The following is a 14,760-nucleotide window of genomic DNA, read 5'->3' as shown; positions in this document are numbered from 1 at the left end:
GAATGTCATGAACTCATTTTATATTGATTTTGAACTGTCTAAATAAAATTTAACCTTTGAGATTAGTGAATTTCAGAATTATATGCTTTAACAGTAAAATAAAAAAATTAGTTGTCGTCGTCTCACATAACCAGACCTGGTGTTCCAATGTCTGTGTATACTATCTCTCTGTGTCACCTTTAATGATAAAGGAAAGCTGTTTTACAGAATATGGTAACACAATGACGGAGGTTATGATTCTGGTCAAGAGAGACTAAACCATCACGTGACAAATCCAGAACAATTTCTATGGTCCCATCAAAGTTGAACAACCAAACAACCTCCATGTGTCATGTTCAAACTTATTTGCACCACAAAGATGAAAAGAACGCATTAAATAACAATGCGCAAAGGTTTTGGTTCATCCAAATTAACTAATTAATTAATTCAAAGTTATGCGTTCTCTATGTCTCTCTTTATATATATATATATATATATATATATATATATATATATATATATATATATATATATATATATATATATATATATATATATATATATATATATATATATATATATATATGCTGTGGTGGCCATAATATACGTCCGATCGACACAATTTTCATGTAGGACCAATTAGTCCTCATGACATGTCTTTTAGTGAAACAGTCATGTTGATACCACCATCCCATTCAGGAGGAGTATCGATAAGACGATTTTCAAGATGATCGCTATGAGACGGCCATATTGGATATCAGATCTGCACCATATTCATTTAAGAACAACTGGATATGGAACGCCAGAGCTGTCTTAAGATGAGAATTTGTATTATATGATGTGCATCTGTACTTATATGATGTGCAAACTCCTTTATATAATGTGCTTTTGTACTTATATGATGTGCAAACTTCTTTATATGCTGTGCTTTTGTACTTACATGACGTGCAAACTTCATTATATACTGTACATTTGTACTTATATGAGAAGTTTGCACATCATATAAGTACAGAAGCACAGCATATAAAGATTCTCGTCTTAAGACAGTTCTGGCGTTCCATAACTGGACATCATAAAAAAGATTTGGTGAAAACTCCACTTCAGTATAACTTTTTGTTCAGGAGGTACAGTAAGAAGATTTTTAAGATGGCTGCGATATTGGACTACTGATCGGCGCCAATTGTATTTTGGACATCTTGTTACACCAATGCTATCTTAATTATGTTAGGTACTACTCAGGGAAAAAAGAAATTAAAGAATTACCTTAGGTTATATTTAATTTTTTAAAAACGGCTGCATTTCAATGAAATGGTTGTCCTTTTTAGTGTAAGTGTTACATTAGGAATTGTCCGTAGTACACATGCTTGCTTTTTTATCCTACACAAAAGTGAAGAGGCTGATCTCAATAGGTATTTTTTGCCTACGTTTTAATGCTGCTTTCTAATGAACCCACATTCCACTGCTTATCAACTCGAAAGCAAACATCAGTGAAAAGAATATTTAAATTTCTCTTAGGGACTAAAATAGGATGCAATAACAGCTGATATATCCTTTTATGACAATATAATACATGTATATTGTAACATAAGTAACTAGACTACCAGCTGATTGGTAAATTAGAAGTTAGAAAACGATGTAACATAATTTGCTTTTGATATATACCATCTTCCAGTGAGGTTATACAATCTTTTCGTGCATTGTAAACATATTTGATGTTTATTCACTTTTATATTCATCGACATAACCTGCTCATATCTTACTTACCGTATACACTCATTTATTAGTAGAGTCGAAAGCAAAAACAACAACCTCGATCTTCTGTCGCATTATACGCTGGAAAATCGGGGTCTGTGCAGTGATACGTAGAACAAACGATATAGACCTGAACTTCCGGCAAGTATATTCGGTAACCTTGATCTTATATGTTGTTTCTATTTTCCTCCAGTTTTATTTCTTTTGGGAGGATTACACATTATATACAGATATTTTGCAAGATTTGGAATATCTCGTGTCAGTTTTAATCCTTGAAATTGCTATGGTTTTGACTCTTTAGTATTTCAGTCTCCTGATATTGTTTTATCTTACAATAGCACGCCTATAAGTCGGGTCAAACTGCGAACAACATAGATCTTGATCTGCCGTTGCATAATGCACCTGCAAATCCGGGTCCATGTTGTTTGCTCCACTGATTACTTCTAACAAACTGTACAGAGACAGATTTGCCGAAGTATTATGCGAAGGATGTGCAGTTTACAGTTTGATGTTGTTGTCGGGATTAACGCCATTTTTCAGCACACTATAGGCTATATATGGCGGCCAGTAAACCAGGTGGAGGAAGAACCCTGGAAAACCCCGGACCCACGAGAATCTACTGGCAAGCTTTCTCACGTGCCCACGTTAGCCGAGCATGAGACTCGAACTCACGCAGAGGTGAGATGGCAGTGACCTGGAACGGTGAGCGCTTTAGACGATTGGGCAGTCGGGGCCCCGTTTACATTTTGACTCGTCTTATAAGTGAGTACATACAGTAACATGCGATGACGTGCTATAAAAGGTCAACGAATCGTTAAGTGAATTTGGGTGTCGTCGAGAAAACTTATTCCTTGTCATTATCTCATTGGCTGTTTAGACACGGGAAACTGCTCGAAACAGGAATTGACAAGTGAGACTGAATACTAAACTGACCACCTGTCAAGGTTAATTGGCTAAACAGAGAAGCTAATTATCCTACTTTTCAGTATATCCTAAAATTGACCAATATATATTCTGTTTGATACGGTTAAATAAATAAGTTCCACTTACTTGACCAATCTTTATTCATATGGATATATTCTGCCTATCTCTTGATAGTGAGCGACCGGTTTTGAACTTCTGCCGTTAAACAAATTACAGTAAAAATTACTCAGGGTCAAGCAAGCCCATGAAAATACTGAGAGACGGGGGGGGGGGGGCACGACTTCATATAAACCCAATTTTCATATGGGGCTTAGGTTGCAAGTCAAACTCTGATAGCAATCGTCTTTCACTTGCAGTGTTGGAAGTTGGTTGGCTTACAATTTCAAAATAGCCCTGGCTTTACTTAAAAAGGTACCAAAGCAAAAACACATATGCATCTATTTACTCAAAATGTTCATAATGCCCAACAAACGTGCGCAAGAATAAAACGATGGTCACATTTTAAGTGACAAGTGACTGTACGTGTGTGTGTGTGTGTGTGTGTGTGTGTGTGACTTAATAGCGGAAGGGGTCTGGTCACCCTGGAACCCATACACCAATTCCTACTTCAAATACGCTACCCGTTCATAATTCATTAAGAGTCCATCCACTAATTTGCAAATACAGCCCTCCCATGCTTGTTTTGGAAACTTGTCTGCATCCCAAGGTGGACGACAGACGAGAGTGCTCTCCCTTTGGAATGGGCGATTGGCACCAACTCCAATTCGTAGTCTTTATATAAAACAACATGCCAGGTCCAGGTCCAGTAAGTATTTTTATGTGCCTCTGCATCAGTAGTACCTTCCTCCTTCCTCACAAAGTTAGGAACGTAGTCAAGAAAGCAGAATAACAAGACTTCAAGTGTTTAATGAATTCCATACAATATGGCGGCTGGGTCTTAACAGCCTCGTTCAGACCTGAAAGTGCAAAATATGGATAGTCTAAGCAGTACGTTAGTACATCCAGTTGTACTTGGAAGTGCACTCTTTTATGAGACCTTGCAAATACTGAATCCACTTGTGGCTTTTCATAATTTGACTATTTCTATGGACTTTTCTCAACGCAGGAAAGTATAATCCAATCTTCAATTTTTTCACTATTTATTTACAAATTGCTACTGAAAGTTTCACATTAAGACATGGGGTGTGTAACAACTGCTTTTCATACTCGGTTCGTAAAACCAGCTTCATGAAATCTGCTTATGACGAAATGAGATACTGAGAAGTAAAACAAGACAGTTGACATAAAGCTTTAATGGGAAAAAAAATAATATCATTAATAGATACCATCAACTCTGGTGAGAGGTAGATTGTTTTGCCATTACTAAAGCGTTTTTGAAACGTGATATCATACAATGGATAAGACACTTTCTTGAAGAAACATGAACTACATGGAAAGGACGTGATATTGTGCGATATTTATACTAACGATGTGCTTAAAGACTGTCAATTCAAACATATGGTTACTTACAAGCATTTTGTTGAAATCGTACGATTCACGAAACATGTACAAAACTTACTTCTGAGCAATTTTAAGAATGTACTGTGTCACAGATGTTGTGACGACATATACACAAAACCGTACACGTGTTCTATTCTGAGTCGGCGAAAGAAAGAGTTTGATATGGCGCAGTGAAACGTTGAGGTCGTCAGGCAGAGACAAACTCATAACCATATCAAACGAATTATTTCCTCCGCAGTTTTGTATTTATTGCATACCCCTCTTTTATGCTTTCTAAATATTTTTGAGATTTAGTGTATGAATGCAATTCAAAACAAATTGAATTTATTAAAGTTCGATTCACTTCGTCCAAAAATAACTACGCGCGGACGTCAAAGAAGAAAAAAAGTAGTTCGAATCGTGGTGTGTGATACAGAAATACGGATCGAACAGAAGCATCTAACGCCAGATCAAGCATGTAAGATTAAATGAGTATGTAATAACATCAAAAATATCCCATGAACTCGTGTGCTTCACATTTATGAAATAATGATGTTGTAGCATATAAGTGTATTCTTTGCAGAAAAGGAAAGTGAAAATGATTCCTTGGTTCATTATATGGGAATAGTACGGCATGTATCAATATTATAGTGAGACTCTTATCACTGTCTCTGCAGCAATGCGCGAACAATAAGTGTCTTCCGAATGTCAAGGTTTCACTAGTCATGCACTTCGTGTCTTATAATGTTGACGGTCGTAAGTGTTCCTCACATATTCCATTTAATTTGACTGCAGTTGATTTTATGTTTGCTCTTTTCCAATGCGTTATATCCTGGCCGATATTTGCTCTTTTCCAGTGCGTTATATCCTGGCCGATATTTGCTCTTTTCCGATGCGTTATATCCTGGCTGATATTTGCTCTTTTCCAATGCTTTATAACCTGGATGATGTTTGCTCTTTTCCAACGCTTTATATCCTGGCCGATGTTGGCTCTTTTGCAATGCATTGTATCCTGGCCGATGTTGGCTCTTTTGCAATGCTTGATATCCTGGCTGATGTTTACTCTTTTCCAGTGCTTTATAACCTGGCCGATGTTGGCTCTTTTCCAATGCTTTATATCCTGGCTGATGTTTGTTCATTTCCAATGCTTTATATCCTGGCCAATGTTGGCTCTTTTCCGATACTTGTCATCCTGGCCGTTTTGTGGATTGATTATATTTGATCTTCCTTGCAGGAAGTTGATTTTCTGACATTGACACTAATATGCCCATCCTAACACGATGCTCCCTGGAAATGCAGTCACCAAAATCTGATTCTAAATCTATTAAGACACAAGTTATACTATATACATTATTCGAAACTTGTTTGATATACATGCTGGATGTATCAATGCTGTAATCCAAACGGTCCTTTTCTTAATTTTTGTGATGAAACCTTTATAAACACAGGAGAACATTATATACGTCTTTTGACTCTGAGGAAATAAAAGGCTTCCATTTTAACACTGCAGCTGAAGTATAAATCTGACGTCAGTACATTTGAACTTTCTTGCTTCAAAAAAAGTTCTTATGACATAATATGTATAAATAGATAAAACCTTTCGAAACATTATTGAGAACTGGGTTTAAATGTGGTGTACTCACGAACAAACTGATCATATATCAAGAAGAAATTCCACAGTAGCGTTCGTTAACTGCTGATCGAATTTACCGATGTAAAAAAGGTAATTTCCTTTTACATGAACCTTGACAACAAACATGCAAATAAAAGAAACGCATCCCAATATATTTGCAGTCCACTACTGATGCTGTTTTCCGTACGGCTTATTTCATGATATTCCTGCTCCAACTTCGAAGTTCCGAGTGAAGGTGAGTTCATTTGAGATACCTTTCCACATTTTACTAAAGGTGATTGGAAAGAAGTGGGTCTATTTTTGCGATCCTGCATTAATTCTCCATCGCTTGGCTTTTCACCTACAAGGAGAATCTCTTTTCCATTTAGAAATTCTTCCTTGATCAATTCATACTCAATGTTTGGCAACTGAATGCCGAGTGTAATACACCCACCTGTGAACGTTACATCTTGTTCAACGCCTAATTTCCACGACTTAGGCTTTCCACATTGCTTTCCTTCATAGCTATTGAGGTACTCTAGAATCCAAAAGTCCTTGGGTTCTATCTTCAAATTCGTTGTTCTAAAGGTGAATTCCGTGGCAGATGGAATGTGCGGAGATTTTCTCTCTTTTAGATAATGGCCTTTCCCATATACTGTAAAACTACTGTCTCTGCATAATGGGTCATTATAAAAGTCGTATTGACATTGCCAAGATTTTCCGTCACGTAAGAAAGTCAACATCCGTGTGAGAAACTGGCCATTTTGTCTCGTCTCGCACCTTTCGCTGACCCATTGGCCAGGCATAATACCAAATTGCTCAACGTGTTGGTGAAGTACTGGAGGTAGGAAGTCATTGGAATTTGCAATAGTTCCGCACACCTGGCAACCTTCCGTCTGAAAATAGAAATGATGTTAGTTTTAAAACTATTGTCCCTTTTTTCAAAAACGTTCTTTGCGTTTATTTCAGAAACGCAAGAAATTGTCTTTGGATCGTTTTTTAAGTAACAGCGATTCTGGTGTGGCACATTCTGTAGTAAACAACATTCAATGTTAGTCACTGTATGTAATATAGATCCAGAGGCGTAGCGGGGGGGGGGGGGGCAGGGGGGTACATATGTCCCCGGGCGCCAAGGTACAGGGGCGCCAAAATGAGGCTTACAACGTTACATTATAATAAGTAAACAAGGGTAATATTCAAAAATGTGATTAAACGGGGAGGGGGCTGGGGCGCCAATTTTATAGTTCGTCCCCGGGCTCAAAATATCATAGCTACGCCTCTGTATAGATCATGGTACTAAGGCAATCCTTAAAGATGATTTTACTTGGTCTATTTTTTATTCTAAAAAATTGTACTCCATGACTAAAAGACATTTAATGCAAACTAAGTTACTACAGTGCGTTAACATCTAGTCTATGTGGTGGTTAGGGAGAATTGAAATAGCCTCCCTTTGCAATGAGTGACGTCTAACGGGCATTTTGCAATATAATTCGATCAGAACGAAAATTCAAGGTTTTCTTTATTTAACATGTTAAGTTCCGAATAAGAAGAATTACTTAATATGATTACTAAAGGTGAGGTCTAGATGTATGAGCCCAAATGCACAGTTGAAAACTATAATTTAAGTATTCTGAAGAATACCACATCGCCAGTGGGTGGTCAAGTACCTCGACAATACATTCTACTTGAACTGAAAGTTCTCAGTACGTAAATTTCGCGATTTTTCTTTTCTTCAAAGAAGCTGTTTACTGGCTCGGTAATCATGAACAGACATTTCACTCTTCACAAGCAATAAAGAAATCAAGATTGATATGTAGCATAAAATCTGCAGAATATATTGTTGTGAGAGAAAAAAAATGTCTTTGTGATGTACAAGTACAAAGATAGCAACAACACTGGAACTGAAATCAGTGGACTAAAGCGTAGAGTCATGACCGAATTGTAACCTCATTGGTGATAGTGGTATATCTAAACTCGCCAAATATACTCTGCTGTCATTAATAATTTGTATGCAAAATTTTCTATCAAAAACATAATACTCATTACCTCCTCATGTTACCTTAATTTGAAATAGCTTGTGTGAAGGATTCATATGTGACTGTACCTGAGTGATCAAGACTCGTTTTAGATCGTCATTGTCTAGAGATATGTCGCGTTTACACCTCTCCATCTCATTCTAAATTGATTTACAATGAGGTTCGGGTAATAATTTAATTAATGGTCGGTGAATCACACATGGGGACCGGTCATATTTTACCATTCCGCAGTCATGGTAATAGACTGGCACCTTCAGTGTCGTGGTGAATTAAAGGATAACCGTCATGTGTTAATGGACTTTTGGTGAAATGATAGCGCGCCAATTCTTGCGTCTACATCCACACATCCTGACCAATTATGTGAGAAGCACTAGACATTTCTGCACCCTTGAAAGCAATGAACGTAAACTCCATTGCGAATTAATGTTAACGAAACAGTACCGTGTTTGCTGTCCTTGCCTTACGTCGGTTTTCAATCCGAATTCATTTTCTGTAGTCAGATTGCTGTGCATTCTGAGTGCCCATAAGGGTTCTAATTTCTTTGTTATCATATAGTTTTCCTCCTTTGGAATTACTGCGATATGGTTAACTGGCTTGAGAAGAGAATCTTTATTAGGACTTTATTTCTTTTTTTATTTTAAAAAACACAGTTAAACAGTCAATTTATGTGTGAAACGAATAAATGTTCCTGTTTTTTCGGTAATATTCCTTTGGATACAAAAATGGTTTTATTTTCAAATTTACAAATTTCAACAGTTGCCATAAAGAAATTTGCTATATTATCATTGTTATTATTATTATTATTATTATTATTACCGAACCTGACAAACAGGTGCTAAAAAAGTGGACACAAGGATAATATATTTTTCATATTCATATTGGCTCCATTGCTATACCAAGCAACTTAAAAAATCCAACATTTTCAAAGTTATATATTGCAATGAATATTACATCTCTGAAGAAAGATTATATACACTGCAGTATGATAAAATATCAAATTGCAAAAGTTCATTGAGTGCATATGTCTGTCTCCTTTGTATAGGTGTTATCATTTACCATCACATCAAGTTAATATTTTTGTGATTAGTGACAAACGGTATGTCTATAGTTGTACACATACCTAACGACACAGGGTTGTAACATAATATAACAGCAGTACTTTCTTATAACGAACGATTTTGGGCACATAGTTGTTCATTATATTGATGTATTCTCTGTAACGACGTATTCTTTTTATGTACAGTTACTCCTTGACATATATTCTTCAAATCACGGAAATCGTTATAAACAAGTAAGTTATAGCAGTGTTTCCATGTATTTATGTAAAGAAACGAACACATCATCAGTATTTAGCTTTTTTCCAAGTATGACTCAATTTTAATTTTTCTCTGACCAATTCTACGTGACGTACCCAAAATACAATCGGGACAATATCACAAGTTTTAGACACACTGAGGCTTTCTTTTTCATTTAGTCTGCACTTAGTTCACTGAAAATCATTCATGTTGTTGTTGTTGCCGTAGTTGTGGGTTTAACGCCATTTTTTTTACACTCAATCAAACTATACATGGCGGCCAGTATAACTGTTGGAGGAAGAAACCCTAAAACCCAGGTAAGAAACACCGACCCATAGAGCAATCAGTATGAAAACTAACGCATGCATGCCCCTCCTAAAATGCAAAAACTAAGTGTATCCCATAATCATATCTTGATATATTTATCTCCGTCTTGTGATTAACATTTTCTTAAAAACTTGGCGTGGAAAAAAAAACAAAAAAACAACTGCAGTCCGATACCTCTAAGGACAGCATTGATCAGGGTAAAGTATATTTGCAATCAGACGAAACAAAAGATGGCATCGAACAAGGTCAAGTATAATTAGAAAATTAATACAATTTTGACATTGTTGCGAGACAGCTAAAGTGCATCGGGACTTAACTTAATACAGATAACCATAATTGTTGCAAAAAATAAAGGACAGACATATTTTAAGATGAAACGTTAAAGTTGAACAATGTATCACATAACAGATGTACACACACACAAAAACTGTCGAACTAACATTCTGTATTTCTTATCTACCTATTCTAACATGGTGGCACTCAGAAAGTTTAAGTTTCCCCTGCAATTTGTTGAACTCAGTTGAATATCACAAACTTGATATAGGATACCAAATCTTAAGCCTCCATGCAAACCCACAAAACAAATTTGCACACCAACTGATTTCGAATGCGCTGCGGATTGCACAAAGCAATTGATATGGCAGTGAGTAAAAAAAAAAAAAAAAAAACATGCAGCGAAAGACAATATTCGTACAAAATATTTTGACATCATTACGACCACAACTCCACAATGTTAAATAATCAACCTTACGTTTCCACAAAGAGTTCGACTGGGTGTGTTACAAGTTCCGTTGTTTATGACAAATGGTTGTAGAATAAGTTGTTACAAGGACACAGTCATACCTGATAACATTACAGTCTATCAAGATCAAGATTTAGATATATGTTTTGCGCAATCAACAATGACGTGTGTGGTCCGAAATAAGTAATCGTTTCATTTAACAAACGAAAGGTTCTATTGAAAGAATACAACCCACGGAGAGGCAAGTATTTTCCAGTCAGTAGATAACAAGTAATTAATATGTTTCTTTATTTTATTTCGTTTCCGCGTAAAATTCGTACTATATTTACTATTCTAATTGCATTTTCGTTCAAAATATACTGGACGTTATATAAGGCACCAGGACCGGCCTTAGCGAAGGTCAGCAAGGCGGTTGCCTTGGGCCCTCGTGCCCACACACTCCGATTGACAAACTAATTAGGCAGATTACAGTAACTCAAACATCTGGGCCCCGCTGCCAGCGCGGGGCCTTGGGCATCGCAAAGTGTAAGGCTGGGCTTATAACACACTTTCGACATAACGTTTGCTTTGATTGTTTTCTATTTTCCAAACGTATTAACAATACTCCTGACCTGTCGTCTTCTCTAATTGAATCTTCTTTTCCGCTATGTGTATTTTGTCATTAATTATCAGACAATTATCTATTTATTAGTGTGATGCTTATATTAAGTGGTTAATTGATAATTCGCACATATTCAAATACAGCAAGGAAATACTTTTGGTTTGTTTGTTGCTTTTGACACTATTAAGTGTGCATTTTAAATTTACAAAATCAATACTACATGCACGAGACCTGTGTATGTGCGTGTATGGTTAATTTCAGAAAGTATTTCGTCCAAATGCCTGTCAGCTGACATAATTTGAATACAAAGGTTTGATCTATGCATGAGTGGAAAAGGTTCAAGAATATTCATCACGCCAAAAGTATATATGGTCTTAGTTTATTTCATTCTGAGGTTATCTCCTTCTGTGAAAAGCACGTAACACAGATATTATTTTTGGTGCCTTATTACTAGTATGTCATCAGGGGTTTCAACAGAAGCCGGTAGCCGGCAATTTCTCACGTTTTATTTCTTACAGCAATTGCCGGCTAAGAATTCCGAATTACGAAAAGGTTCACTTCAAAGTGCTCTCACCGTTTTACGTCATAGACATATCATCCAATTACGATTAATATCATCTTCAATTCGATACAGATTGGTCTTTGTCTAGAAGTCGCTTGCTTTTGTTCGATTTTGCGTTATTGAAAGCAACCGCCCACGATTCGATCTGCGACAAGAGAACCATAAATGTTCAATGTTTCCTTCTACACACCAATCGATCAAGAGTAGTGATCATGATGCAAAATTAAAATAAAAAGTGTTGTAGCAAATTGTCATATATGCATATAGTATGCAGTCTCGGGGTAGGGGTGGGTCGACGGGCGGGATTGCACAGTGATATAATAAAATATAGGCTTCCGGAAGCTTACAAATACAGTATACGAACAATTCCAATGACGATCATCATGTCAAACGTCTTTATTACAATCTGACCTGATTATAACACGTAATTTAAAATATAAACACATTATGAATATAAAACATAACTTAAAATATAAACACAACATGAATATAACACCTATGCTGGGACATAATTTGTACTTATATTGAAAGTAAATCTACTTATTCCGATGTAGAAACGAGTCTGTAATTATTTTAAACGCAACAGCTTCTGCATATACAAAGTATTATAAAGTATAATGTGTTGTGCCCATGACTTTTGTCCCCACCCCACCCCACCACACACACACACACACACACACACACACACAATCATGCAGCATAAAGTATTACAAAACCTCATATGTGATTATTTTTCGTATTATTCTAACACATGGCAACTATCAGTTTCCAATAATTATTTTTGTTACGTATAAGAGATATTAATTTCATCGAAACCATTATATGAATATATTGCGATGGCCGATTATCAATACCCTTAAATCTGATGATCCCAATAATACATTTTAACATTAGTAAGAATACGGAGATAAAATATCAACCGGAATGAATGAGATATAAAATATTCAAATTCTATAACACACTTCTTATTTCTCCAGTAAGTGGAACCTTATCCTCCATATCACATACAAGGGGCATTGGCCTTTGGATCCAATGATACTTTCTCTGGTTCTTTCTTTATTATTAAAATCTTATATTAAAATCCCTCAATTACATGGTATTATTTTAGCTAGTATTTAAAACGAAAAACGCGACTTCGTGGACCTTATCAAAGCTGTAAGGACTGGAAGGACTCTCTCATCCAAAACTGAAACGAAGTATATGGTCAACGTCTTGATCCTTAATCTCAAGACCTCGCTCTATCTGCCATCATTACTTTTTTATCGTATATAATCCTTGTCAAAAATGTTGTCACATTCAATATATTATTCGGAGTCATTTTGAATATTTTATTTCCAAACAAATGGCAAAATTCATGTCGAAGACAGTTGGTTGTGACATGATCATGCTTCATTGTTGTTTGCTGTTAAAGCCAGCGCCATTTAGAAGGTTGTGAATAGCTCCGTCTTTTTTCAGCATCTGCAGTATTCAGTGAAAGAAATAGGTTTTGATTTTAACAAGTCGCATCTCAACACTACAATTATGAAGATTGTGTTCGGTTATCTACCTGTACCACAGTACTTTAATATATGAAACTTTAAAATTTAATGGCTGCGTCATGGTAATAGTCAGTTTTCACCTGAGAATCGAATTAATGACCATATCAAAATACCCGGATGGAAAACTATCACAATACTAACGCTTGAGGTCTTTAAATTGATTTAAATGAATATTGAACAGTCAATTTAAATTTGAAAAGGCAGTACTGTTTTAAACAGAAATAAAGTTTTGTCTGTTGCTTTCTCACCTATGATGTCTAAAGAGTGAAGAACGTGTGCTGCATGTACTTTTGATTATAAAACAGAAGGATCTCCCAGACCTTCCTTCTCATAGAACTTGCTATCTTTTACACAATTATACAAGTTCAGTAACGATATAGTGTTCAATGTATGCTTTAAACATATTTGAAATATGCTACGGTTTTAGTAAACATATAGGTTGCCTTATTTAACATTTTATAAAGATTTTCCGTGCAAAAATGTATCAAGCAAAATTTCATGAATCAAGGGAAACATCTCAAGGCTACAGGTTATGGCAACGAGAAATTCCATTCGTAACCAGAAGGAGGTCTCATTATATTTTTGTTTATGCTTATTTATGCTAAACATAAAGTTTCTAGCTCTGTTTATATTTTGCATACGTTCGGGAATAAATGAAATGTCTCTACAGGTTATGGAAAGGTAAAGTTTTAATCCCGACCAAAAAAAGGTCTAATAAGGAATGCTGTCATGGCCATTTTTATGTATAAGAGAAAATATCAGTCTGATATAGTGTATACTTACATTGATTGATATATTAACGTGCAAGAAAATTTTATATCATGTATTATTTGTTTGCATCCACAAACGTAAAATATAGTCACTTCTTGAATGAGAATGACTATAATTTGTATAATGGTAACTTGCGCAGGTTGTCGCGTATATCATTGTCAAACAAAACATTCTGTGTGAAATAGATTTCAAACTGTTATTCGGGTTAGACAGCTTAAGCTTTGAAAATAATAATTTAAAAAAAATACGAACTTCATGAAAAACTCATTCTAGTGATGTTCTGTATTTGTTTCAGACATCTGAGTGTAATGTTCATAAATAAACGTTGCAAATCAGGTAGAAATGGTCCCCTTTCGACCCCATCAAATAAATGACGGTACTTTACGAGTGCAAAGAGAACTCGATATTTTTGTGCTAGCTGACATCTAGAAAAACAGGTCAACATTATTATTCACACCTACTTTAGGAACAAAAGAAAGTAATGGTCTGTTAAGATTATCACTGTTAAAGCATTAGATCTACAATCCCGTCATGTTCGTGTCTTATGTAATTATGGGGAAATGATATAAAAGGTAATTCAACGGGTGGGTGCATTTTTACGATACAACTCAGGCATTATTAATCCAGGTGAGATACCGATAGTTACTTCTCTCAGGTGTAAGACTTGGAATAGGTATGAAAGAGAAAAAGAGTCGTTAATGTTTCACAAAGTAGCAGGTGATACTTTTACACTAAATTTGACAACCATCAAATTTTGGCATGCATAAATCTAATCACGAATTCTGATTAAAGTGACAAAATTAAGTGGAACAAAGAAGGAAGTTCTCAAATATATGACGTATACATAGACACGCAAAAGCACACGCATCTTCACCAAGTTTCGTGACAATTGAAAGTGGTGAGTAACTGGAACTCTTTTCGGTTGTTTAAAGAAAACATTTCGTATCTAGTCATGTTTAGTTTTCCCATATAGTGAAATGTTTTAATGGTTTTATGTTTCAGTCCTTCATTATTTTTCTGCTGTTTGCTGATGGATGCAGAGTTTGTTTTTATATGTAACCTTACATATTTTTCCATTTATTCCGTAATTTACATAATTGTGTTAGTTAGGTTTATAAACAGACCGCTTCGGTGGTCTACGT

At 35.7% G+C, this 14,760-nt stretch overlaps 1 protein-coding gene across 1 annotated transcript in view; it reads right to left on the bottom strand.

Moving 5' to 3' along the window:
* Positions 1–3,777: 3,777 nt before the first annotated feature.
* Positions 3,778–14,760, bottom strand: part of LOC149780781 (protein APCDD1-like) — a 70,903-nt gene continuing 59,920 nt past the window's right edge. Inside the window, exon 4 of the mRNA XM_089937858.1 lies at positions 3,778–6,642. Within this exon, the coding sequence (XP_089793984.1) occupies positions 5,869–6,642 (774 nt within the window). The 3' untranslated portion in view covers positions 3,778–5,868. The remainder of the gene's footprint in view (positions 6,643–14,760) is intronic.

The sequence above is a fragment of the Sinohyriopsis cumingii genome, chromosome 16 (assembly GCF_028554795.1).
Source record: "Sinohyriopsis cumingii isolate HCF-2022 chromosome 16, ASM2855479v2, whole genome shotgun sequence".
NCBI classification, from domain to species: domain Eukaryota; kingdom Metazoa; phylum Mollusca; class Bivalvia; order Unionida; family Unionidae; genus Sinohyriopsis; species Sinohyriopsis cumingii.
Note: the sequence above shows the minus strand (reverse complement) of the source record. Positions and strands in the feature narration are given on the sequence as shown.